At 39.9% G+C, this 27,452-nt stretch overlaps 1 protein-coding gene across 3 annotated transcripts; it reads left to right on the top strand.

Moving 5' to 3' along the window:
- Window positions 1-721: 721 nt before the first annotated feature.
- CLCC1 (chloride channel CLIC like 1) lies at window positions 722-27,092 on the top strand. Of its 3 annotated transcripts, none has more exons than XM_057545072.1 (12): window positions 722-828; window positions 12,060-12,200; window positions 12,602-12,703; window positions 14,653-14,760; window positions 17,148-17,369; window positions 17,637-17,777; window positions 19,144-19,237; window positions 20,508-20,605; window positions 20,913-21,059; window positions 23,015-23,356; window positions 24,828-25,118; window positions 26,782-27,092. In XM_057545072.1, exons 2-11 carry the CDS (start codon window positions 12,072-12,074, stop codon window positions 25,086-25,088), a joined length of 1,644 nt encoding a protein of 547 aa, XP_057401055.1. In that variant the 5' UTR covers window positions 722-828; window positions 12,060-12,071; the 3' UTR covers window positions 25,089-25,118; window positions 26,782-27,092. The 3 variants fall into 3 exon arrangements, with proteins under 3 accessions (XP_057401055.1, XP_057401062.1, XP_057401050.1); XM_057545079.1 differs by having other exon boundaries at window positions 740-852; XM_057545067.1 differs by having other exon boundaries at window positions 740-872.
- The last annotated feature ends 360 nt before the right edge of the window (window positions 27,093-27,452 follow it).

Raw genomic sequence — 27,452 nt, 5'->3', positions numbered from 1 at the left:
CATGCGGGATCTTTTTAGCTATGGCCTGCGGACTTTCTTAGTTGCAGCATGCTGACTCTCAGTTGCAGCACGCATGCCGGATCTAGTTCCCCGACCAGAGATCCAATCTGGCCCCCCTGCATTGGGAGCACGGAGTCTTACCCACTGGACCACCAGGGAAGTCCCTGTCCGGTGTACTTTAATTTAAAAAAATTGTGATAAGCAACACGCACACTCAAGTGTACTACATGATATACCAAATTTTAACTCACTTTTAAACTTGCTGCCAATAACTTGCGTACACCTTCCATTTCTTCCAAGTGTGTAAAACTCATTATTTCCTCTTTGGAGAATTTTTCTGAGCTTGCAAGGCCAGTAAGGGATAAAATCAAAAGAAAACTTACTATTTCCAACTACCACATAGCGTGCACTCCCCCACCCCTACCCAGTACCCAATACTTTAGAACTACTGTTTGTCATTCATTATGCCCCATTTAAAAAATTATACTCAAAACAGATTCCCGGGTTTTACTGCAAATGTTACACATTCGAGAACTTATAAAATAAATCGATACTAAGAAAATACGCTTCGTATCCGTTTTATATATTCGGCTTCCATGTAAGCCTTCACTTGCAGACTTCGGCTGACGAGGGTAAAAAAAAAAACTCTGGCCTAAAAACAAGCCGACGGGGGCCGGCCCCGCCCCCTCGGCGGGCCAATCAGCCGCGCAGCCGGGAAGTACGTACAGCTGCCGGCCGAGCGAGTCGATAAGGACGGGCGAGAGGCAGGTTCCTGCTGAAGCGTTCGGAGGTTCGGGGGGCGGCTGGCCATCTTCTCCAGCCGCTCGGGTAGGTGTTTGCCTTCCCGGAGAGGTAGGCTGGCGACCAGAGACGTGAGTCCGCTCGGTCGTGTGTGTTTTGTGCGGCGGGCGAGGCTGCGGTTCGGCCTGGGCGGGTCCCGCGGGCGGCGACGCAGGGGAGGCCAGGGCCTCTGTCCGGGCGGGGGCCGAGTTCGCCGGGGCCTGCGGGGGACTTCGGAGCGCGGCGCCGACCGGGATGAGCGAGAAACCTGCCCCCTTATCTCCCCGGCCAGTTGTCTGTCTTAACTCTGGGTGCCACGCGGTTGTCTTACTTTACGCGGTTCAGAGAGCGGCCTAGGGAAAAGGGGCAAGAAGGGCAAAGCGAGACGCGAGCGAACGTTGACTTTTTGTTGGCTTCAGTTATCTCTGAAAACTTTAGGTACAATCTGAACAAATACCGTTAGCAGAATGGCTCGGATTTGGTTGCAGTTGTTTTCAAAAACTCCAAATTAATTTGAATGTTAAAAGTTAGAGATGCATATTTATGAGTGGGTGGTGGAAAACAATGACGATTTTCACTATGATGGTGGTTATGAAGGTGTGGTCCCCAGACTTATCACCATGAAGGTGTGGTCCCCAGTTTATCACCATTACTGGCATCATCATCGTAGTCATCGAGGAATCGTTAGAAATGCATATTCTTAAGTTTGAGAACCACGGTTCCGGGAAACTACACAAACGCACACGAAATAAATTGCAAGACCCTGACTTTTATGCCAGGTTACTTCTAGGTTAATACAGAAGTTGACTCTAATACCCAAGTTAGCTTTGTCTTACTCATTTCACGTGTAAATTCATTGAAATCAGATGTGTCTCCTTTGTGCCGATTTCCACTCAGTGGCTGGCATCTCCTTGGAGATCTCTGCCTTTGTTGGTAGCTGTCCAGTCTAGTAGCTCCTGTTAAAGTCCACTCTCCGTATTTCCTGCTTTGTGGAGGTGGGGATCCCGCAGTTCCTCCTCTCCATCTTCTCAGAATAGCCCCACAGGGCCACTAGCATCTTGCCCTGGAGAGGCAGTTTTAGGTAGAGCCAGTCTGGGTTTGACCACCTAATAGCTGAGTGGCCTTGGGCAAGTTACTTGTTTTTCTAATCTATAAAATGAAGATAATAATAGTACTACTTCTAAGAGTTCTTGTGAGGATTAAATGAATGAATGCACGTAACAGGGTTTCGCACATAGTAATCAAATACTAGTTACTATTATTATATAATAATTTTGGCATTATTAGTGTCAAAGACACACAGATGAAAAAATTATTAAAAAATAGAACTAAGGGAGAGAGACTATTACTGACAAATGGTAGAATAACAGGTGCCACCACTGAATTACACCAACATAGGATGGTTACTTTTCCTTAACATTTTGCTACTCAGAGTGTGGTCTGTGGGCCAGTGTCTCTGCCATCACTAGGAGCTTGTTAGAAATGCAGAATCTCAGGCCCACCTCAGATTTACTCAATCAGAATCTGTTTCTTAACAAAATCTCCACCAGGTTTAGATGTGGCTTTGTTTGGAGGAAGTGTGAGATTATCTGAAGGATTTCTCAAGGAGAAATCAGTGACCACAGGGATTTGGCAGGAGGCCTTGACTTTGCAGCTGATTTCACTATTCTGCATCGCCTCCTGGTCTTCCATCATTTCTGCATTGCTAAACCCTACCCCTGGATCTGCTGATCATTATTGGAGAAAATAGCGTAGTTGCCAATAGCATGACTTTGGGGGGGGTCATAGTCAAAACTCAGCTGCTTGACAGGCTTTTGATTCATCTCCCTTTGTGGAATGCTTCCTTTAGTGCTGTTTTTCCACATCTCTATTCTCCATCCCAGCCTCTGCATGCACAGGGACACTCTGTGCTTTACAATGGACTTTTTCAGTATCCTCTTGATATCAAACAGTAATGTGAACTTTGAGCTTCTCTTCTTTTTGCTTTAGAACCTTTATTTCCATCCTTCCTCATTCATTTCTATTGATGAAGTCATGTAAAACCTTGTTGCCTATGAAAAGCCTTAACTGTAGCCTTGATTTTAGACACTGCCATCTTTTCCTAGTCTCTGCTCAGTTCAGGCACTCCCCTTGTCACCTATTTAGTTCTTATTTTTTTTTTTTTTGGCCACGCCATGCGGCTTACAGGATCTTAGCTCCTGACCGGGGATTGAACCCGGGCCCACACAGTGAAAAAGTGCAGAGTCCTAACCACTGGACAGCCAGGGAATTCCTTAGTTCTTTTTTTTTTTCATTGGAGTATAGTTGATTTACAATGTTGTGTTGATTTCTGCTGTACAGCAGAGTGATTCAGTTATACATATATATACATTCTTTTTTTATATTCTTTACCATCATGGTTTATCATAGGATACTGAACACAGTTCTCTGTGCTATAGAGTAGGACCTTGGTGTTTATCCATTCCATGTATAATAGCTTACATCTGCTAACCCCACCATCCCACTCCATCCCTCCCCCAACCCCCTCCCCCTTGGCAACCACAAGTCTGTTCTCTATTCACCTTCTTAGTTCTTAACTGCTTAGAATTAGGCTTCTCCCTGTCATTCTGTGAAAGTCAATTCACAGATGACCAACTAATTAACCAATCCAGTGGCTTTTTTCAAACTTTATTTTTCTCAGTTTCTCTGAAGTATTTAATATAGTTGACTAATACCTCCTTCTTCAAATTAAGCCCCTCTTGCATAAAACACTTTGCATGTTTTCAGCTTGCCTTCTATTACTCTCATTAGTCTTTACTCTCTTCTTTTGTATTTGGGTCTTCTCAAGGCTTTATTCCTTAGCTTAACTCTTTTTTTTTCCCCAGTAAGGTATACAGTTATCCAGTATTTCTAAGCATCTCTGGAGCATGACAGGGATTTTAGGATGCCTTTCCCATCATTATTGTTATCTAGTATTTTGGCTTTACATTTTTAAACATAGAAAGTTAGGTTTTTAAAAAAAAATATCAGTTGTTTACTAAATTTATCAATATGCTTGATCAGTTCCCATGCTCATTGTTGTTTCTTTTATTTACACCTTTCCTCATTGAGGTTAAACTTCTTAAACATATCAAGAGTCTATGGATTGTAGACTTTATTAGTTTTTTTTATGTCTAAAGAAATTTGTATCAGTTTGCTAGGGCTACCTTGACAAAGTACCACAGACTGGGCAGCTTAGACAACAGAAATTAATTTTCTCACAGTTCTGGAGGCTGGAAGTCCAAGATCAAGGTGTCAACAGGGTGGGTTTCTTCTGTGACCTCTCTCTGTGGCTTGCAGGTGGCCGTCTTCTCCCTGTGTCTTCACATCATCTTCCCGCTGACCTGTGTCCAAATTTCTGCTTATAAGGACATAAGTCATATTGGATTAGGGCTCATGACCTCATTTTTAACTTAATTATCTGTTTAGAGATCCTGCCTTTAAATACAGTATTCTGAAGAACTGGGGGTTAGGACTTCAACATATGAATTTGGTGGAGGGATGCAGTTTAGACTGTAAAAATACTTTTTTAAAATTAATTTTCATTGGAGTATAGTTGCTTTACAATGTTGTGTTAGTTTCTGCTGTACAGCAAAGCATATCAGTTATACGTATACATATATCCCCTCTCTTTTCGATTTCCTTCCCGTTTAGGTCACCACAGAGCACTGAGTAGAGTTCCCTGTGCTATACAGTAGGTTCTTGTTAGTTATCCATTTTATACATAGTAGTGTATATATGTCCCAATCTCCCAATTCATCCTACCCCTGTTTCCCCCGCCTTGGTATCCATAAGTTCTCTACATCTGTGTCTCTATTTCTGCCTTGCAAATAAGCATAACTATATCTTAATTAGTCTTTCCCATGGGGGGAAAAAACTTTTGTAAAATGTGAAATATACATACAGAAAAGTGTGTAAAATACAAATGTTCACCTTAGCAAATTATTAAAGAGCAAGCACCTATGTAACTACCATCCAGGTTAAGGAGTAGAACATTGCCATCGTCCCAGAAGCCCTCCAGCACCTTCTCCCTTGTCTCATTCTTGATCTCAGAGGGAAGGGTTTCAATATTTACCACCAAGTGTGATGCTTGCTGTAGTACTCTGACAAAGTTTTCTTTTATTCCTGGTTAGCTAAGTGTTTTGTTTTAATCATGAATGAATTTATCCTGTTTCATTCTTTTTTTTTTAATTTTTATTATTTATTTATTTATTTGGCTGTGTTGGGTCTTCATTTCTGTGCGAGGGCTTTCTCCAGCTGCAGCGAGCGGGGGCCACTCTTCATCGCGGTGCGCGGGCCTCTCACTGTCATGGCCTCTCTTGTTGGGGAGCACAGGCTCCAGATGCGCAGGCTCAGTAGTTGTGGCTCACGGGCCCAGTTGCTCCGCGGCATGTGGGATCCCCCCAGACCAGGGCTCGAACCCGTGTCCCCTGCATTGGCAGGCAGATTCTCAACCACTGCGCCACCAGGGAAGCCCTGTTTCATTCTTGATATTGGTTTTGGGGGCCTTCTCTTTTTCTTCATTAATCTTACTATAGGTTTATCAATTTTATTCATCATTTCAAAGAACCAAGTTTTGGTTTTGTTATCTTCTCTATTACATGTTTTCTAATTTATTAATTTTTACTCTTTGTTTTTGAACTGAATCTTTTCCATGTGCTTTCTCAGGCCTCAGGTACTTTCCTCCTATGTGTGCACTGATCAGTGTGGTGCTGAATATTCAAGGGAGTCTGTTCTCATACCAATTCCTCTGATACAGACTGTGTCCTCCAATTCAGTTCAGTTCTGACCCTAACTATCCAGTTACTGCACACCCCACAAGTTAAGGGCAAAGTCCTTTACAAGACTTTCCGCACATCAGATGCATGTCTTGGGGGCCACCTGTACTTCTGACCAACTGGCTGTAGATTGGGGGGTTCCCATGACCCCATCAGATTGGGTAATTCACTAGAACCACTCACTGAAAGTTCTACAGTTAATGGTTTTATTATAAAGGCCATAGATGAAGATCAGCCAAATGAAGAGACACATAGGGCAAAGTCTGTGGGGGAGAATGCAGAGCTTTTGTGTCCTCATGGAATCCAGGTGTGTCACCATCTCAGCACATCACTGTGTCACCAGCCAGGAAGCTCCTCTGAGCCTCAGTGTCCAGAGTTTTTATCAGGGTTTCAGTCCATAGGCATGATTGATTCATTGGCCACATGATTGAATTCAATCTCCAGCTGCCCTCTCATCCCCAGAGGTTGGATGGCTGAAAGTTCCAACCCTCTAATCATGTGCTTGGTCTTTTGGATGACCGTTTCCCAACCTGAAGGTATCTAGGAGCCCACCATGAGGCACCTCGTTAGCATAACAGACAGTCCTATCACTCAGGAAATTTCAAGGGTTTTTGAAGGAGCTGGGGCCAAGATGGAGTAATAGGGACCCTCTGCAGACCTCTGCAGGTCTGTCTCTATGCAAATTTCCCTTCTGAACTCCAGCTGCCTTGATTTCTCCAGACTCAACTCCATCTCCTCAAGGATCCCAGCTCCTGGGCTCTCCCTGAATTTCCCCTCTGGGTGCCCATGGTTACTTAAGACAGTAGCCTGGGGCAGTGGAAGGGCTGTCCATGTTTGTTTCCCATCTTTCAAGGACCACCATTCTTTCTTGCCTGGTGTCCAGTTTCTTGAAAACCATCTCATATATTTTATGCAGGGTTCTTTCTTGGTTGTTCAGGCAGGAAGGTAAATCTGGTCCCTGTTACTCCATCTTGGCCAGAAGTAGGAGTCTGGGGAGTGCTTTGGAGCATGGAGTTACTATGTCATCTTAACCCCAAACCTTTACCTGAATTCTTCCTTTATTCCTGTCAGGCTCTTGTCCCTAACACTTTGTTAAAAACTGCTGTACCAAATCCAGTGGTCAGTTTGCTGCCCTCTGATCACCTGATCTTTCAGCAGCATTTGATATAGTTATCTGTTCCCTTCTTTCTTCACGTGGCTTCTGGAATACCAGCCTCTCCTGGTTTTCTTCCTACCTTACTAGTACTCACTGACAGTGTCTCGTCAGTTCCCCCTCTTCTTTCTGACCTCCAAGTCTTTTATCTTCATAAAGGATCTTCTGGTGATCTTATCCAGTCTGTGGCTTTAAACCTCATCTACATCCTGATGGCTCCCAACTGTGTTTCTGTAGCCCCACTCCTCTCCTTAGCTCCATACTGTGTATTAGACATCTCCACTTTGATATTAGTAGGCATCTGAAATATACTGTGTCTAAAACAGAACTCTTGATATGTCAGAACTTGCTATCTGCTCACCTGAGTGTCCCTCAGTCTTTCCCATTCTCCCAGTTGCCCTGGTCACAAACCTTGATGTCATCCTGAATCTTTTCTTGTCCTTACTTCTTACATCCAATTTACCAGCAATTTCTGCAGTGTATTTCTGTATTAGTTAGGGTAGCACAAGATGGTGTTAAAAAAACAGACCCCCAAATCTCAGGGCTTACCATAAAAGAAATGTATTTTTGTTCACATGAAAGTCAAAAAACATGTTCCCACTTAGTAGGTGGCCTTGCATGTGGTCAGTTAGGGTCCCAGCTCCTTTAGTTTGGCTGCCCTCCTCTAGGGCTCAGTGTCCTCCCCATTCCCTGACGGTCGAGGGGGCCAGCTGATGGAGGGTCGCGCGTGGGAGGCTTTCATGGATGTGGTGCATATCCCTTCCACTGCTGTTGCGCTGGCCAGGACTTAATTGTCACATACTTAACTGGAGGACGGGCTGGGATGTGTAGTTACCATGTGTCCAGAAGGAAGAAGAAGGAATGTGCTTGGTGACCTGTTAGCTGGTCTTTGCCACATGTGGTAATATCTACCTCAAATTTTAAAAATCTTATCATTTATCATTGCTTTTGTTGCTGTCTTAGTTCATGCCACCTTCATCTCTCAACTGGACTACTGCAAATCCTCCTTTCTAGTCTCTTGCTTTTGCTCTTCTCTTCCAGCTTCCACATAGCAGCCCCAGTGATTTTAGAATGTAACCCAGATCCTATCACGTCTGTGCTCAAACTCTCTAGTGGAGACACAGATGTAGAGACCAAACGTATGGACACCAAGGGGGGAAAGCGGCGGGAGGCGGGTGGGGTGGTGTGATGAATTGTGAGATTGGGATTGACATGTATACACTAATATGTATAAAATGGATAACTAATAAGAACCTGCTGTATAAAAAAATAAATAAAATAAAATTCAAAAATTCAAAAAAACCCACAAAACTCTATAGTGGGTGGCTTCCTATTACACTTAGAGTAAAAACCACACTCATTACTGTGGCCAATTCCCCTTCTCCCCTCCAACTCATTCCCAGGACCCAGTTGTTCTGGCCTTCTTGCCTGTTGTTTGAATGCTTCAAACATAATCCCTACTTGGGCCTTTATGCTTGCTATGCCCTCTCTCTGGGTTTTCTTTTCCTAAATCTTCCTAAGGTTAGCTTATCATTTTTCTGTTTAAATGTTGTGGTTATCTACCACTGTGTAACAAACCACCCCAAAGTTTAGGGGCTTTCAACAACCATTTTATCATCTCTCATGATTCCGTGGCTTGTGGGGCTTGACTGAGCTCAGCTGGGTAGTTTTTTTTTTCCACATGATGTTGGCAGGATCACCAAGTCAGTTACCAAGGGATTGGACTGGAATCACCTAGAAGGCTCACCCATATGGCTGGTCATTGATGTTGGCTGCCAACTGGGAGCTCAGTGTGCCCCTGCACGTGGTCTCTCCAGGTGACTTGGCATTCTCAAAGCGTGGTGGCTGAGTTCCAAGAGGGTGTCCCAAAAGCAGGTGTTCCAGAGTGATAAAGTAGAAGCAGCTGATCCTGGTATAGGTTAGGCCAGGTCCAGAACCAACACAGCATTACTTCTACCCCAGTATTTTGGCTGGTCACATGGCCAGCCCAGATTTAGGAGGAAAGGAAATAAACTCCATCTCTCAGTGCGGGAAATGATAAAGAGTTTGAGGCCATGTTTCATCTCCTCAGAGGCCTTCTCTAAAATACCCAGCATTACCTAATCCATCTACACCACTGTCTTATTTTATTTTCCTTATATGACTTATCACTATCTGAAATTTTTTTTTTGCCAATTCATTGTCATCCCCCACTAGAGTGTAAGTTTCTTAAAGAAGACCTGGCTGGTCTAGTTTCCTGGTAGCCCTGTCACTTACGACAGTGCCCAGTATCCAGCAGGTATTTTGTAAACGTTGAACACGAGAGCGCTGGATGTTCTCCCAAAACCTTATTCTCGTTCTGAATTTCCTTTTTAAGTTAATGATAGCACCATTTTTGTTGTTGGTAGGCCTTACAATCTTGGAGTCATGTCTGCCATCGTTCTCTTTCTTTCCTTCTATGTGCATTCAGTTGCTGAGGTCTATAGAATTAATCTTTAAAACATGTCCGATGGGTTCTCTCTGTTCTCATCGATGTCACTGTTTCAGACCAGCATCCTTTTTCTTCTCAAGCCTCCTTGTTGAACTCTCTGAGTGTATATTTAATGCTAGTTTCATCTTCCCAAAATGTAGCTCCCATCACCCTTGAAAGCTATTGTTAGCCCGTGAAGTTAGTCATAAGCCTTTTTACTTTTGCAGAGTCATCGCAGCCACCTCTCCGCCTCTGTGTTCCACCACGTCCATCCTCGTGTTTCCAGTTTCTGAGGAGTACATTTTGCTCTCTGTCTCTGCCTCCCTCATCTCGTACTCTTAGAATGTTGCCCATACTTCAAAGTCCATTTCCCATGCCCATTCCTCCATGAAATCTTCCCAGTTTCTCCCAGTCAGATGTGCTTCTTCATCCTGTGAGCCCCTAAAACCCTTTGAATCCCTGCTGAGGATTTGATCATTTGCATTTGCGGCTTAACAAACATTTGCTGAATGTCTTTCACTTGCTGGCCACTGGGCTGAGTGTTGGGCTTGGAGAGGTGGAGGGGGCAAGATGGAGAGGGCATTGGGAAGGTGAATTTAGACTTGAGTAAGATGTTACCTTCCCTGGAGAAGTTCACGTTGCAGTGCAGTGATTTTCTACCTTCATTGTGTGATGGAACCAGGTGGGGAGCTTTAAAAATCCCAATGCCTGGGTCCCTCGCCTAGAGATTCTGATTCAGTTGGCTTGGGATATGGCCAGAAGATAGGAGGATTAAGAAGCTTCCCAGGTGATTCTAATGCACGGCCAAGACTGAGAGCCACGGTGCTAAGGGATGAGACTGACCAGTAAGTGGTTAATTTCAGTGTGTGATACTTTAGAAGAAGAAACAGAACACACCAGGAATACAAAAGAGTGTTTAGTTTAGCCTGGAGTTACTTTTATTCCTGCAGCTAGAGTGTAAGCCATTTATGGGCAGGGCCCAGGGCATTCTCATCTTGGAAATCCCTTACCTGATCCTTATTCAGAGTAGGTATAAGAGAGGCTGTCTGACAGAACATTGTGCAGTGATGGAAGTGTTCTGTATCTGCGCTGTCCAGTTTGGTGGCCACTAGCCATATGTGACAACTGAGCACTTGAAATGCAGCTAGTAAGAATGAGGAACTGATTTTCAATGTAACTTAATTTTAATTAATTTAAATTTCAGTAGCCACATGTGGCTAATGACTACTGTGTTGGACACTGTTGAATAGAGGAGATACTGTGTTGAAACGATTTGACGGTGTTTATGCAGAGGCTTAGATGAAGCAAGCTGTTTTCTCTGACTGTTAGAGAGTTCAGTCACATCATTTGAATCTTAATTTTGCACCTTTTAAATTTCCCATTTGTTAAAAAAAAATGGGGGATGAGTAGGGTTTGGTTCAAATACCTGTTTTCTTTAAAACAGTTTTACTGAGAAATGATTCACATACTGTACAATTCACCCATTTATATTGTACAATTCATCAGTTTTTAGTATATTCACAGATATGTACAACCATTACCACAGTTAATTTTAGATCGTTTTTCATCACGATCTAAAACTTTTCATCAGAGTTTTTCATCAAAAACTCTGTACCGGGGACTTCCCTGGTGGCAGAGTGGTTAAGAATCTGCCTGCCAATGCACGGGATGTGGGTTCGAGCCCTGGTCTGAGAAGATCCCACATGCTGTGGAGCAGCTAAGCCTGTGCGCCACAACTACTGAGCCTGCGCTCTAGAGCCCGTGAGCCACAACTGCTGAGCCTGCGTGCCACAGCTACTAAAGCCTGCACGCCTAGAGCCTGTGCTCCGCAACAAGAGAAGCCACCACAATGAGAAGACCGCACACCGCAATGAAGAGTAGCCCCCGCTCGCCGCAACTAGAGAAAGCCTGCGCGCAGCAACAAAGACCCAATGTAGCCAAAAGTAAAATAAATAAATTAAATAAATAAAATTGAAAGAAAACCCCAAAAAAGTCTGTACTGACTCACAGACATAGAGAACAGACTTGTGGTTGCCAAGGAGTGGGGCAGGGATGGATTGGGAGTTTGGGGTTAGCAGACACAAACTATTATATATAGAACGGATAAATAACAAGGTCCTACTGTATAGCACAGGGAACTATATTCAATATCCTGTGATAAACCATAATGGAAAAGAATATAAAAAGGAATGTATACATATGTATAACTGAATCACTTTGCTGTACAGCGGAAACTAACACAACATTGTAAATCAACTATACTTCAATCAAAAAAAAAGAAACCCTGTACCATTTAACTACCACCCCTCTGTCCCTTATTATATCCTCAGACTTATACACCTACCAATCTCCATAGATTTGCCTGTTCTGGACATTTTGTATCAATGGAATCATATAATATATGGTTTTTGGTGACTGTTTTTTTTTCACATGGCATGATGTTTTCAAGATTCATCCACGTCATAGCATGTATCAATACTTCATTCCTTTTTATGGCCTAATAATATTCCACTGTATGGTACTCATTCATCAGTTTAGGGACATTTGGGTTGTTTCTCCTTTTTGGCTATTGTGAATAATGCAACTATAAATGTTTATGTACAAGTTTTTGTGTTGACGTATATTTTCATTTCTCTTGGATATATACCTAGAAGTGGAATTGCTGAATCACTTAGAAAATCTTATGTACACTTTTTGTCTCAGTGAGAATATGTGTGCATGTGTGTATGTGTTTTTATGCGAATACCACTTTACTGAGTATTTTTAATTCAGTTATTATTAAGAAAGCATTATCTTAACACTAGAAGGAAGTAGATTGTTTTTATTAAAACAGGTTCCTCCAAAAGTAATCATACTTCACTATATCTATTAATTTTTGTAGCCTTCATGCAGGATGCTGTGTTCTGTGCTCTTTTGTGAATGTCTGTGGCTGATAACTGCTTATGCTCATGATGATGACTGGATTGACCCCACAGACATGCTTAACTATGATGCTGCTTCAGGAACAATGAGAAAATCTCAGGTATTTAAAAAATACATGTGTGTATAACACCTTATCAGTCCTGTGATGGAAATAGTCTACTTTTGTTATTGTTTTTCACAGAGCTATGAGAGTCCTATATCAATGATTAGCAGTCATGCAGAATGTCTTCTTGCCTCCTAGTCTAAGATGATTTCAACCGCACCTGTTTATTTCTGTTTCAAATTTGAATGTAAAGCCCGTCGAGAAGCAAACTAATTTGATTTTAGTTCTTAGCTAGGATATAAATTTGAGGCTCTTACTTTTTTGGTGGTTTAATACAGTTGAGGAATATAACGAGCAAAGCCATAAAATGATGAAGTAAAAATTTTAGTCTCATTAACTGTAGGTTATTTTTACAACTGAACTATCAAGAAAGAAAATCTCTCTCTCCTTTGCTTTAGGTGAAGTATGGTATATCAGAGAAAGAAGAGGTCAGTCCTGACTTATCACATGCTGATGAATTGTCAGAATGTTACAGCAGACTTGATTCTTTAACTTACAAGGTTAGGTTTTTTTATTCATGATTTTTGTATTATTTATAGTATGTTAAATTGCTCTCTGTTTTCCTGTCTTTGCTAACATTATTTGTGTTTCTATCTAAACTACAATTTACATATATATGGTTTTTTTTCTTTAGTTACTCTGGCCTTTGATTTTCGAAATAGTACTTTTATTTTGCTGTAATAACATCTCACTATGCTGTAATTATTTCTTTACCAGACTGAAAATTTCTTGGGACAAGGAATGGGACGAGGTGATGCTCTATCACCTGTTGCAATGCTGGGCTGTAGTAACTCACAGCAAATGCAGCAACTGAAGAAATGGCTCTACTGCTAGTTTCTAAGCATAAGAGCTGCTCTTATAAATATAAGGGATTATTATAATTTAGTGTGTGGTAGCTATTCATTTATTCAGTCCTTTTATTTATGTGGCTGGAGTAGAGTTTATGAGAAAGGAAGTAAGTCAAGATTGCTGGGGAGTTTGAACACAGGTTATGTTGCGGGAACCCACCTCAGTTGGTTGTGAGGCAGGGTGCTGGTGGCATTGTGGAGGGGGCTGGGATGGGGGGGATGGCAGAGGTCCAGCGACACTGGAGGCTCACACTGAGGCAGTGATGGGGTGAAGAGAAGAGGAAAGCGTGCAACTTTTCCGTGGTAGAATAAGCAAGTTGTGATGGTTGAGGGAGGAGGGGAAAAGGATAGGGAAGGCTAGCGTGAATGAGAGAGGTTTCCAGCTTGAGAGACTGGGAGGGCTTTTTAATTGAGATCCAGATATATCCCAGTTGGAGATCTATAAGCAGCTGCTTGTGTGTCTTATCAAATGTGAATGTTTTCTCACCCGAGTGCTAGCAAAGAAATGCTTGGATAAAATTTGCTTCAGTCTTAACTGCATTTTGTGGTGTAGTGAATTAATTTGGCTGGATGTTAGGAAATGGAGAAATGCCTTTTTACTGACATTTTTCATTCCATTGTTGGTGCCTTTGGTTCAAATGTTGTAACAACATGATTGGTAAAATGGAGTCTTTAGTCTTTGTTTTTAAAAAATTGTTTCTCTTAAAAAATTGTTTCTCTTAAAAAGAAACTAAAAATTTTTAGGGTTTGTAAACCTTGCCTGAAAGCAGAGGAGACTGCCCTGTGACTTCTTGAGTGTCTTTCTGTCCTGAGTCTGTGTGTGCTGCTCAGTAATTGTATGTTTATCATCTGAAGCCCACTTCAGTGCTCCATGCAACTTGTGGTCCACACTCAAGTAAAAAGTACTTTTCACAGGTTCTGAATGTCTGTGAGATGTGCACTGCCCTCCCTCAGAGACTAGGCCACTGTGGTGTTTGTAGAGCTAATTTCAGAGGAAGTCTGTTCTAACGAAGGACTCCGTGCAGAGGGGGCGCCATGTGTAGGACACTCGGGAGAAGCCGTGGTTCCTGACATATGGTAGGGGGTGATCGATGGTTGGCAGGAAAAATTAATAAAAGGCCAAAAGTAATATGCACATTCAGGAAAATCTTTGCTGTGTCCTTCATTTTCCGGCTTCATGCTATCCCTGTTTCTCTTTGTCCTCTCTTTCTGGGTTTCTTTTTCCCCCCTTTTTCCTTTCATTCCTTTCTTTGTTAAACCATTACTTTGGAATTAGGAAGAGGCAGATTGGTCCAGGTGTTCTGCTTATCCACATCTCTGCTTCCTTGTTTCATGATCTTCAGTTTTAAAATTGCCGAAAGTCAGCGAGAAAACTGCCAGTCAGGGCGCAGTGTGGGACATGTGTTCCTTATTTGTTGCCTACTTGCCCTTTGCAAAGAGAACCCATAGGAAGCAGGTGAGATCTACATTTTAATGCAAGCTTGATAAAAAAATAACGAGCTCCTTACTTTGATCTCGATGGGGCCACTAGGCTAGAAACTTGACCCTTATTACATTAAACTTTGATGCTAACTAATGTTGTATTTATTTTGTGGTTACAGATTGATGAGTGTGAAAAGCAGAAGAGAAAAGACTATGAAAGTCAAAGCAATCCTGTTTTTAGGAGATACTTAAATAAGATTTTAATTGAAACCAGAAAGCTTGGCCTTGTGAGTATTTGGTGGTGTGATACTAATCAGTGTAGTGGATATTTTCGTTATTTATTAATTTCACATTATATCAAGCAGTGGCAAAGCATCATTATGCTTCAACAGAGGATACCTGACTCACCCTTTTACCAGAACCTATTCATGCAGGATTGAAGGTAGCTGCCTGCTTTACAGTGGTTTGGTGGAAGGCAAGTGAGCTGTGCAGATCCCTCCTCTTTTTCCTGTAGTTCATGGGGATTTACTTACTCTGTGCACTGCCCTACCACTTAATTGGTTTGGAGGGAGAGGGAGATTTTTTTTTTTTTTAATTTTGGCTGCACTGCACGACACGTGGGATCTTAGTTCCTCAACCAGGGATTGAACGCACGCCTCCCTGTATTGGAAGGTGAAGGGGAAGTCCAGAGGGAGATTGTTTTAAATTTGCTATTTGAACTTTCCTGAACAGTTAGAAACTTAATAAACTCATGACTTGGTAAGGAAATTCTATCCCAGTCCTTACTTCTTGTTTTCTACCACTTCCACACTTTCTTATTCAGATGGTGTAACATCATTATATGTTGAGAAAAAGAAAAGTGTGTTTTAAGTAGTTTTTTCCCCCTAGCTGTTTACTGTGGCAAGGCTGCTTTATAGAAATTACATATCAGGCACATATTGTTCATGATTAATGTTAAGATTCCATCTTTTAGAGTCATTGTTTTCACTTTGAGGAGTCGAAACATCAAGAAAACTTAAAAAAAGGGGGTGTTAGATGAATAGTAATCCCACCTTATTTTGGAGATGTAAAAGCAGATGTACTCACATGTACACCCTTCAGTTTGAGTCTTATAACTGAGTGCAAGGTGGAAAAGAGTCTATTTTATAGATGAGGAAACAGGTAGAGTCAGAAAATACTCAAGATGGAGAAGCTTGGAATATTTCGTTCCTGGTTTTTTAGAAGTATTAATCAATGGCTGCTTTTTTACACTTACTGATGATTTGTGATATTACATGACACTTTGGTTTTTCTCATTTTATATTTACTTTTTAATATAAATATCAGTATTTACTATTAGAAAAGATAATGTTTATAATGATTTTGCTAACCTGAACTCTCAGTAATATAGTTGTGACTGTCATGCATATTTATGGAAACCCAGATTTTGCTGCTTTTTGAGATCCTTTTTGTTTTTCTTATTTGTACTACTGCAGATTTTAGGCTATTTGAAAACTGTGTCAGCAAATGGAAAGTCATAAATGGAATCATAAAATAATGATAGTTTATCCTCATTATTTGTGGATTCCATATTTTTAAATATTTCAAATATCAAACTTTATTTGTAACCTCAGAATCAGTACTCCTGCTTTTGTGGTCACTTTCAGACATGCGCGGAGTGACAGAACGTTTGAGTTGCTCAGTGAGCCCATTCTCAGCTGAGGTGAAACAAGGCCATTTTTTGCCTTCTTGTTTTCAGCTCTCATGTTATAAACAAGTACTTTTCTGTGGTCTGTTTATGTTTTGGGGCTTTCATTTTTTAATTTTTAAAATTTTGCTGTTTAAAAATCTCCCAAATGTTGTGCTGTCTAGTGTTCCTAAGCACAGGAGGCTGAGATGTGCCCCAAAGAAAATTCCCTTGTTAGTGAAGCTCAGTTCAGTCACGAGTCATAGTGCCGTTGGCTATGAGCTCAGTGTTAACGGAGCCACAGTATATATATTAAGGTGTCTGTTTATTTTTAAAATTTCTTTCTTTCCTTTTTTTTCTTCAATATTTATTTATTTATTTATTTTGGCTGCGCTGGGTCTTAGTTGTGGCATGCGGGATTTTTTTTTTTTTTTTTTTAGTTGCAGCACACGGGCTTCTTAGTTGCGGCACGCCTGTGGGATCTAGTTCCCAGACCAGGGATTGAACCCGGGCCCCCTGCCTTGGGAGCGCGGAGTCTTACCCACTGGATCAGCAGGGAAGTCCCTATATTAAGGTGTCTTTAAACAGTAACATAAAAAGGTTATGAAGTGATTGGTTGATGAAAATGTGCTTGCAGGAACCTAACCCTGTATTTCCTGTAGGAGCCATGGTTCAGTATTTGCTGACTAGTGTTCAGGGTGACTTTATAGAATGTAAGTACTGCAGATAGCAGGAATCAACTGTAATTTAGTAAAATGTACTGTATGTTACTTGCATAGAGTTATATAATTTTTGAAGTGTTTTTCACGTGTATTATCTTTGGTTTTCATGTTGGCCTGTGAGACAGACAGGTAGATATTATTACTCTTATTTTATACCTGTGAAATATTGTGAACTAATTATATATTTAGTTCCAAATTAGCTTTTGTCTTAAAATATTTCATTGAGTAATATAATGATAAAATTCTCCTTTTCTGTTTTGTTTTTTTTTTGGCAAATTTAATTCAGCCTGATGAAAACAAAGTTGATATGCATTATGATGCCGAGATTATCCTTAAAAGACAAACCTTGTTAGAAATACAAAAGTTTCTCAGTGGAGAGGATTGGAAGCCAGGAGCCTTGGATGATGCACTAAGTGATATTTTAATTAATTTTAAGTTTCATAATTTTGAAACATGGAAGTGGCAATTTGAAGATTCCTTTGGAGTGGATCCATATAATGTATTGATGGTAAGATGGGATGAGGGGGACATGATAAGCATGTTTTTATTTTTAACATGTTTTTATTTTTTAAAACACTTTAAAAACCCCACCATAATTATGTTGAGAACTCATACTAAGTCACTGATACTGGGGTTGACGAACATGCAGCAAAATGGTACAAATGATTTTGCGTATTCAAGTCCAGTTCTTTTGTTTTTGCTGACCATCAGTGTTTTTTGTTGGGAAGGATAGCTTGGCGGTGACTCTTCTTTCTGTTCTGTTTCTGTTTTTGAGATGCTTCTGTGTCTGCTCTGCATCGTGATGTTAGTAGCTACTGAGCTGTGGACGTATGTTCGTTGGTACACCCAGTTGAGACGTGTTTTATTCATCAGTTTTCTCATCAGCTTGGGATGGAATTGGATGTATTTATATAAGGTATTGTATAGATAGAAGGTTTTTAAGTTTTCAAATGTTATTTCATAATGAAAGACTGTAATCCATTTAGAGCTAGTATATAATCTTGCCTCAGATGAGGGCAGGAGGTGGTGATCAGAGATGGTGATGGTGAGGAAATTGGCAGCTGCTCAGGTGTCCCTGGTGTTTTGGGTCCTTGACCAGTTAGTGGGGAAAAATATGCAGTCCTGATTTTCATAACCCAGTTCCTGATGGCGGGTGGCATCTGGACAGCTAAATCAGAATAGAATTATGTAGACACACTTGAAAAATTCTCATGTAGGTAATTTGGGGTATGTCTTTTTATTTGCTAGCAGTGATACCAAAATACTGTTTTTTAAAGTTAGGTTATTTTCTGAATATAAAAGTGGTATATTTATGGTAGAGAAGATAGGAAAGATAGAAAGATACAGAGAAATTTAATTCTTAAAAATTGTCTAGGAAATTTCCTGGCAGTCCAGTGGTTAGAACTCGGTGCTTTCACTGCCGGGGGCCTGGGTTCGATCTCTGGTCGGGGAACTAAGATCCCGCAAGCTGCGTGCAATGGCCAAAAAATAAAATAAAACTGTCTATAATCTTACCACCTAGAGATAATCACTGTCGATATTTTGAGGTATTTCTTTATAAACTTTTTCCAAATTTTTAATTCTTTAAAAATCAGGACCACGTTATATATAGAAATTTGAAGAAGCATTATTGTTCCTGTCAAAATAACATAATCATTTAAGGAAAATTTTAGACCTTTTTAGCAGGGTGAGTCAAGTAGCCAACTATTTTCAGTGAATTCATCTGATTAAATCATTGTGATATTTCCTTAGCTCTAAGTTCTATAGCTTCTAGAACTAAGTATTTACAAATTGGAGGAAAGAAGGTAGTTTGGTTGAAAATTGTTCTCTCAGTGATTTCCCCCAGGGCTTTTATTTATAAAAGACATATTGGTCATTTGTGCTAAAAATCATCCAAAGCCAAACACCATTTTGTCATGAATTGTATAAGAGAATGAGTAGTCGTTTAATATGTATAGCTATATTTGGGGGTATGATATCAGCTATATTTGAACTAATTTTTAAAACAATCTTTTTAGTAAAAAGGTTTTCCTTCCTCCTCATAATTACTTTACAAAGAAGGCAATTGTAGTTAGTTCTTTACCTGTTGCATTAAGACTGTTTTGCCATGAGCTGAAAAGAGCCACTTTTTAAAAATAATATGTATTTTTTTCTGTGAAAAATGTTTAAATAATCTGGTTTGGGTGAATGGTGAAGACACACTTTGAACTAAGGTTTTTAGGATGTGTAGGCGTAACCTTCGTTGTTAGCAGCCTTTCATGGTTCCCTTTGGTGTTGGTCAGCTAGCCTTTGCCCAGCATCAGGCTGAAGTTGCCAAGATGGAGCCATTAAACAATGTGTGTGCTGAGAACATGGATTGGACTGGAAGTCTCCTGGGTAAGGTGTTGGTTCCCTTGGCCTTATTTCGAGTAGAATTTCTGAGAATGAAAAAGCATATTAATAATTACAAAGAAATGATAACACGCCAGAAGGAGGCTTTCCATGACTGAATCTTTAGTATCAGAACAGGCAAGAAGAGTCTTAGGTTTCAGACCAGTGACTTCTGTGTTCATGTAATGTGACAGGAAAGGGGTAGAAAGTGTGTATATTGCTGGCTCTGATATTATCTGTCTCCCTGCATTAGACTCACTTTTGTTCATCTAGTCCTTAGCACAGTGTCTAGCACATTCTGGGTCCTCAGCAGAAGTTCATTAGAGAAGTGAATCAATGTATACATGAATTCATTTCCATCTTCGATTTAATCTCCTTATATTGACTTGTGAAATCTTATTGTAGCTTTACTATACTGTTTTTTTTTATTAGGAATTATTTTACTTTTTCTTACAAATTTTATGAACATTCTCACTAATGTTGACTGCCTTTAGTTATAGGTATCTAACAGTGGGAATGGTTCAATGATCAAAGTCTCTTTATAAATGCAAGTCCGTAATGACTGACCCAGAATAGAATGTCAGCAACAAATCAAGGTGTCCAAAAAATTAATTTTCTTGAAAAGATATGGGAGCCAAACCAACCCAGCCTTGCTTCCTGGCTTCAGGGAACAACTAAATGCCTCCTGTAGCTCATGCTAGTACATAATGTACGTGAGTCTGATTTAGAAAAAGTAAGAGAACTAATGTTCTACTTTATTTTGTAAAATAAGTAAAGAACTGACTTTTTTAATTGAAATTTTTTGGACATAGTTGTAGATTCACAGGTAGCTGTAAGAATACAGAGAGATCCTGTGTACCCTTTACCCACTTCCCCCACTGGTAACATCTTGCATACTTGCAATAGTGCAGTATCACAACCAGGATATCGACTTTGATACAAGCCACCAATCCTACTCAGATTTCCCCAGTTTTACTTGGATTCCTTTGTGTGTGTAAAGAACTGTTTTTAATTGTTTACCTTTTAGAAATCTTAATAAAATATATTTTACCTGTATAAGACTTGTATAATTTGAATGGATTTTTAAAATAAACATTTTGGACATAAGATGAAATTTTAAAAAATCACTGTTACTGGGAGTCTGTTTGCAAAACAATTTAAAATTGATTGGGGGTTGTGGGGAGAGGGACAGTTAAAACTAAAATACTGTCTTATTTGGGAATGAAATGCGACTTTTTTAAAAAATGACTCTGTTTTTGTCTGTTTCTCTAAATAGAATGGCTTAGAAGTTCATGGACCTATAAGGATGACTCATGCCAAAAATACTATGAGCTCTTATTAGTCAACCCTATTTGGTTGGTCCCACCAACAAAGGTTAGAATATATTTTGTGAAAATTACTTACATAAAGCAAGTAAAAAGTCTCTGTATTTATTAAAAATTGTTAGTGGGGTTTTTTTTTGTTGTTGTTAGTGTTTTTTACCATCATTTTGCTAATAATAAACCTTTGTTCTAGAAAAAAATACTTCCATTACACAGTGATTTTCACATGAAAAGTATATGATAACATTTAAATGTATGGAATTTCATAATTTTAGCCTCAGTACAGTTGATTTTGGCTTGTTCTATATTCCTCAATCCTTCGAGGAAAAAAATTAAGTTGTTTTTATCTTTTGCTGTAGGCACTAGCAGTTACGTTCACCAACTTTGTCACGGAGCCATTGAAGCATATTGGAAAAGGAGTTGGTGAATTTATTAAAGCACTCATGAAGGAGATCCCAGTGTTACTACACATTCCAGTGCTGATAATTATGGCATTAGCTGTCCTGGTTAGTATATAGCACTGTTAACAATGAACAGGATTTACAGAAAAAAGGCAATTCTGAAATTATTAGGTTTCTTTTATGTTGTAAATCAGGTTAAGTCATGCTTAATGGTATGAAAAGATGATTTTTAAGTGATAAATGTTTGTTTATACTTACTTGCACATTCCTCTAAGCAAGAAAACGGTTCTCAAGTTTGATTGTAGATGTCAAAGCGGTAGAATAATACCCTCTTTTAACATTTGTTCTTTAAACTTCATGAATTAATACACATGATATCAGTTATGTCCTCTTTGAGAAAGGGTACCTTATTTCAGTCTGAATTTTTGCCACACTGAGAACAGAAGAACATTGGGTTTAACATAGAATCAGAAAGGGATGTAGAAAGAGGTGGGTGTACTAAGAAACAACTTGGGGGATCCAGGAGCAGACATTTATTAAGGAATATTACAATATTACTTGTCAGTCATCCATCAGATGACTGAAGAGTCATCTCTTCAGCTCTTTTTTTGGTTGATTTTCAGCCCTTACCCTAATAAAGCAGTTGTCTCATAAAACAAAATGCAAAGAACTCAGATGTGCCGGGGAAATTATTAAAGAATTGTCTTCCCTTAAGGATACAAAATTCACTATGATCTATTTACTTAAAAATTATTCTTGGGGCTTCCCTGGTGGCGCAGTGGTTGAGAATCTGCCTGCCAATGCAGGGGACACGGGTTCGAGCCCTGGTCTGGGAAGATCCCACATACCGCAGAGCAACTAGGCCCGTGAGCCACAATTGCTGAGCCTGCGCATCTGGAGCCTGTGCTCCGCAGAAAGAGAGGCCACGATAGTGAGAGGCCCGCGCACCGCGATGAAGAGTGGCCCCCACTTGCCACAGCTAGAGAAAGCCCTCGCACAGAAACGAAGACCAACACAGACATAAATAAATAAATAATAAATAAATTAAAAAAAAAAAAAAGAAACATTTGTTTCATTAAAAAAAAAATTATTCTTGTTTTGTTTTTTGGCTTGTGATTAGGATTCATTGGTTTAGGGATATGGTTTTGTTAGGTGACATTAGATGTATAGTAGTAGTTTAGTCTCTAAGACTGAAATTATAAGCAAAACCCCTTCATCGCTTGTTGCGTCATCTGCTGCCTAAGAAAAGGCCTTTTGCTGCTCTGTCTTCAAAGAGTTGTATCTCTAGTACAGTGGTTTTCAAACTTTTTGTTCTCAGGACCCTTCTGTATTCTTCAGAATTGAACACCACAAAGAGCGCTTGTTTGTGGGAGGTTTATTTATTGATATTTACCAGAAATTTTAAAAATACAAGTATACACAAGCACACAGTGCCTGAGCCATCAGAGTGAGGCAGTCACTCTAGCCCCACAAGACTCTGCTGTACAAGAGGAGAGTGAAGAAGACTGATGTCTTTGTATTATGAAAACTTTTGACCTCACAGATTCCTGAGAGTCTCAGAGATCCCCTGAGGGGTCCCTGGGCCACACTTCGAGAACTGCTGCCTAGTTTTTCCCTTGGAGTGTGACTCAAAACCTGTTGAATTTTAGCTGTAGCTAAAGCGAGTTTGTAAAAAATAAACCTACAGGAGAATATTTACATAATGGTGTATAACTTTAATTTTCAGTATTTACCTTATGCGTGTGAATGTAGACAACACATGAGCAATGATCAGACAATTAATACCTTTTAAATTTCTAGGCTTTAGCCTAACTGCTGTTATAATTCAATAAAAATGTGTCCAGCTGATTGAAATGTCTACTTAATACTTGGCGATTTCTCAAATTTTATTGGCTACTCTGGCCCTGTATTAATCTAGAGAAAACCCAGTGAAATTAAGATGTTTATGTCTATAAATGCCATAAGTTATGAAATTTTGTTGGCACCGTGGAAAGCACCTCAAAATTTCGTTGTAAGTCAGCCATTAAGTACTCAGGAATATGTATTTCTTTTCCTTCTAGAGTTTCTGCTATGGTGCTGGAAAATCAGTTAATATGCTGAGACATGTGGGTGGTCCTGAAAGAGAACCACCCCAGGCACTTCAGCCAGGTGAAAGAAGATGGCAGCAGGAAATTGATTATAGACCCCATGGTGGAGCAGGTGATGCAGATTTCTATTATAGGGGCCAAATTGGCCCCATTGAGCACGGCCCTAATGACAAAACATGTGAGGGTAGAAGAGAGGTTTTGAGAGAGAGAGATGTTGACTTGAGATTTCAGACTGGCAACAAGAGCCTTGAAGTGCTTCCGGCATTTGATTTACCAGACGCAGAGGCGAGAGAGCATCCCAAGGTGGTACGCAGCGTAAGTCAGCAACTGTTTATTTCGCTGTCCCTAAATACTAGGTGTAAGTGCTTCCTATAGTGCTTTTGGTTAAGTGTTTTTACTCTTACTTTTCATGGTTAATTATATCACCAGTGATAATAATTATTCACTCTCTCCCCCTCTTTCTGGTCGAAAGTTAGTCCAGCCTCCTCAGAAGAAATGAGATTTAATTTTTATGTTAAATAGTATTTAACAGTAATTTTGTTGGAACAGATGGTAATTCATAATGACATTTCATAGGAAACCAACAAGTGAGCATGACTGAAATTTCTACCTTCGAAGAGATCAGAGAGAAGTCCTCACTGAAGGCCTGGAGCCTTAGGGAGCCAACCTGCAGGAGAGCCCTGAAGCCTTAGTTAGATGGAAGAGTGAGCTGGGAAAGGACCAAAAACCTCGCTTTCCCAAATCTTTTATATCGTTGGCTGGCTAGACTATACTTTTTACCTGTGGAATGGTGAGGCCTCTTTTCCACCATTATTGGCCATTTAAAGGGACATTTCCATTTCTGTTTGAGAGAGGACTTTGTATTGTCATTTGCAAAGTTTAGGTTGCAGACGCAAACCTTTGAGAAATAGTAACAAGTGCAGTAGAATCTAGGAAATTGTAGAATCCCTTCCCATGGAGTTCCTTAGAAGAAACATATCTGCCTGCGTCTAGAAAATTAAGATGTTCCTTTCAGCTTTAATAGTTAATGGTTATCTGTCACTCATCTCAAAAATCCTCCAGTGAGTTCCGGGCTCTCTTGAAGGGAAAGCCAAAGATATCAAGATGGCCTAGGGCTTCCCACCTCTGTTACCACACTGATCTCTCCTCCTGCGCCCCCTCCACCCTCATTCTCCTTCAGCCACAAGGGCCTCCTGCCTATTCCTTGAACTCAAGCCTTTGTACTTGCTGTTCACTATCTAGAATGCTGTTCCCCATATATTCATAAGGTTCATTTCTTCAAGCCTTTGCTCATGTCATCTTTTCAGACCGCCCTAATTTAAAGAGCTATCCAACCCTCCCACCCACAGCATGATACTTTGTTAATTTATTGCCTGATTCTCTCCCCAACTTAAATGTAAATTCCAGGAAGGGCAGGGGTTTTTGTCTGTTTGTTGTCTTGTATCCCCAGCACCTAGAACTTAATGTATGCTCAGTAAATATTTGTTGAATGCATTATTCTCACTAGCAAGAGGAGTTAGCAGTACTGGTCACCAGTCTTCCTGACCCTTCCTTAAGCTGCATCACTAGACCACCTAGCATATCCTGAGTTTCCCACTCCTCCATGTACAGTTCTGTGATGCTTAATAACATTTATATAATTACAATCCAGCACTGGAACCAGGACTTGAAAGAGTTCAACGTTTGCTGTAACAGATTTGTGTGGGAACTTGTTGAACATGTTTATTACAAACCTTCACATTATGTTAACTAAACAATTAAAACACTGTAATTCTCTACTTTGTAGCATAAATCACCTGTTTTGGATACAAAGCCCAAAGAAATTGGTGGAATCTCAGGAGAAAGCACACTGACTGAAAGCAGCCAGTCTGCTAAGCCTGTCTCTGGCCAAAAGATACCAGAGAGTGTGGAAGGTTCCCCTGCAGTGGAAAAGGCCCAGCTCAGGACTGAGGCCACAGGCGGCCCGGAGGAAGGCAGCACGTCCAGCCCAGCAAGCACTGCAGTGAGGGTGTGTGGAAGGGATCCAGACTGCAGCCCGTGTGGCTAGAGGAACACAGACATGGACCACAGCTCTGAGGTCATCTCTGAGTTTTGTAAAGTATACTCTTCCCAGCTATTTCTTCTTCTCTACAAATATTCTGTTATTTACTACACAGATGCCAACTTAAACATCAGTATTTTTACTGACAATCAGGATTAACAAGCACGCATGTATCTCTATTTAATTTCATCTTTCTTTGATATTAAGATGCATCCTATAAAGTTTTGAAGTGTTAATTCTGGACCAGGATCTCATAGATGACATATGGCAAGCATTAATGATTTTGAATAATCAAAGAGGCCAGTTTGAATTAGGGGACATTGAAAAAGAAGTTCTGTTGTTTACAGGCATATATAGGAACCAACTCACCAAAGTGTGTGTTGCCTCGTGGAAGTCCTGTGAAACCTACTTTAGTTAACAGAATTATTTGTTGTGCACTGGACTCAGAATATTTCAAGTGGTAGGTACTCAAAAACAACATGTAAGGAAAGTCACTGTAGTCATGCTTCCCCTCTTCATTCACTTCAGCATTTTAGTGCAGCCACGGAGTCTGCGTCACCAGTGTCAGTCTGCCTCGTGTAGGCTGCCTGCAGATCAGCCTTCGTCTCTGAACTCTTACCGCTATTACTGGGCCTGCTTCCTTATTATCACCCCTTTTACTTTATCCTTAGCTAAGACAGAACTGAAGATTGTCAGGGGAATTTAGATTACATAGCTTGTTAAATCAGTAATCTCAGTTTTACATACTTTGAGAATGGCTTTATTTCCCCAGCAAATGAAGTACACAGGCTTTATAAGACCTGTTTTCCTTGCTACTCAGAATCCTAGCAGCTGCGATTGTCTAATTTATATTACAGTAAACCATATTGTCCAAGCCATATGAAGTTCTAATTTTTAGAGATCTATACAAAGAGGAATAAATACCACAGTAAGGAAAACAGAGTAGGGTGTTTTTTTTAACACTAGACAGGTGATACAATCAACATTTCAAATCAGTTATTCTGATTTTTAAACTATTCTTCATTTTAAACTTTCTAAAAAAGGAATTTATAAATTTTGCATGAGATCTAACTAGGAAGCACATATATTACACATATTTGGTTATCCTTTATTTTAACCTTCACACTACAATTTATATTCAGCTGCTTACTAAAAATGATACCAGTCAGGAATAGTCCTAAAATTTTCATGCAGGCAGAAAGAAAAGATGTATTTAAAGCATTTGCTTTTTGATATGTTTTTTATGTGAAATGCAGAAATACCCCTTTTTGGCTCCCAGAAGCATCACTTAGATGCCTGTAACAATTTAATTTTATGTGTTAATATTATTTTCTAGCTTAGTACTGCAAACATTAGTATTTCATCAGAAAGGTAATTTTTTCCAAGAAATGCAAAAGGATTTTATATAAAACTTTATAACATAGTAGGCATGTAGGGATGCTGGCAGTTTGGGATAGATTTGTGAACACTGATGAATATAAAGTAGTCCTCTGGGGGCTAGGCCTGTTCACACTGATTGTATGCTCTAAAGGTGCTAATTATCCTCTGAGCTGTGAAATGAATGCCTCAGTTGATAGACTGTAACTGTGAGAGTACAGTTAATGTTGTTTTGCACTTCTGACTGCTTTTTATCAATCCAAAAATGAATCTTTAAAAGAAAATTTAAGAAAAAGTTCATCTTTGTATTCTTTCATTACAGATAACCATTTGGGGATGAAATCTACTTTGACAGCAAAGCAGCAAGGTACTGCTGTTGAAAGGTGACAGCAATTCAGGGAAGACTTATTAAAGCAAATTGAACATATCAAGGCCAGTTTATAACTAGAAGAAACAGGCTTGTTTATTGTGTAGCCAATATTATTAAAATCAAGGATTACAGTAACGAGCTTTTAGGAAAATCAGAGTGGGGCAGATAGCTTTTCAAAAGCAGTTTTTAAGTGGAATGGATAACGCTGAATGTTTACAGGGTCTGAGAACTACCATATACACAAAATAAACATTTTTACATTATTGTGGTTTGGTATGCTGCCTTTGCTCAGTAAATATGCTTGTAAGAAAAAGCCCAATGGAATGTAAGTGCAGGTTTTAAAAGGATGCTAATCCAGGACACTATACCCTATATATAATACATAAAACATAATATAATCCAGGTGTTAGTACTTTTAACAAAATTTGTGTCTGATCTCAGAACCAAGAGTATTCTTTTTTTTTTTTTCCTCTGAGCCCTTAATGTGAGTCCAGATTGTGTAACTATCTTTCTTCTCATTTTTTAAAACATTGGCTATTTGTAGAAGTGCTTTTCACTGCCCATAAAAATCGCCTGGAGGATTTTTAGAAAGAACAAAGAAAGGCCCAGATCCCTAGATCCCA

The sequence above is a fragment of the Balaenoptera acutorostrata genome, chromosome 1 (assembly GCF_949987535.1).
Source record: "Balaenoptera acutorostrata chromosome 1, mBalAcu1.1, whole genome shotgun sequence".
Classification (NCBI taxonomy): domain Eukaryota; kingdom Metazoa; phylum Chordata; class Mammalia; order Artiodactyla; family Balaenopteridae; genus Balaenoptera; species Balaenoptera acutorostrata.
Note: the sequence above shows the minus strand (reverse complement) of the source record. Positions and strands in the feature narration are given on the sequence as shown.

What these genes read in the sequence shown, in the direction of transcription:
- CLCC1 (XM_057545072.1), top strand. Translation starts at nt 12,072, where the DNA reads ATGCTGTGTTCTGTGCTCTTTTGTGAATGTCTGTGGCTGATAACTGCT. An exon ending in AAACCAGAAAGCTTGGCCTT is followed by an intron (nt 14,761 to 17,147) that starts GTGAGTATTTGG and finishes AATTTAATTCAG; the next exon opens with CCTGATGAAAACAAAGTTGA. An exon ending in TTGGACTGGAAGTCTCCTGG is followed by an intron (nt 19,238 to 20,507) that starts GTAAGGTGTTGG and finishes TTCTCTAAATAG; the next exon opens with AATGGCTTAGAAGTTCATGG.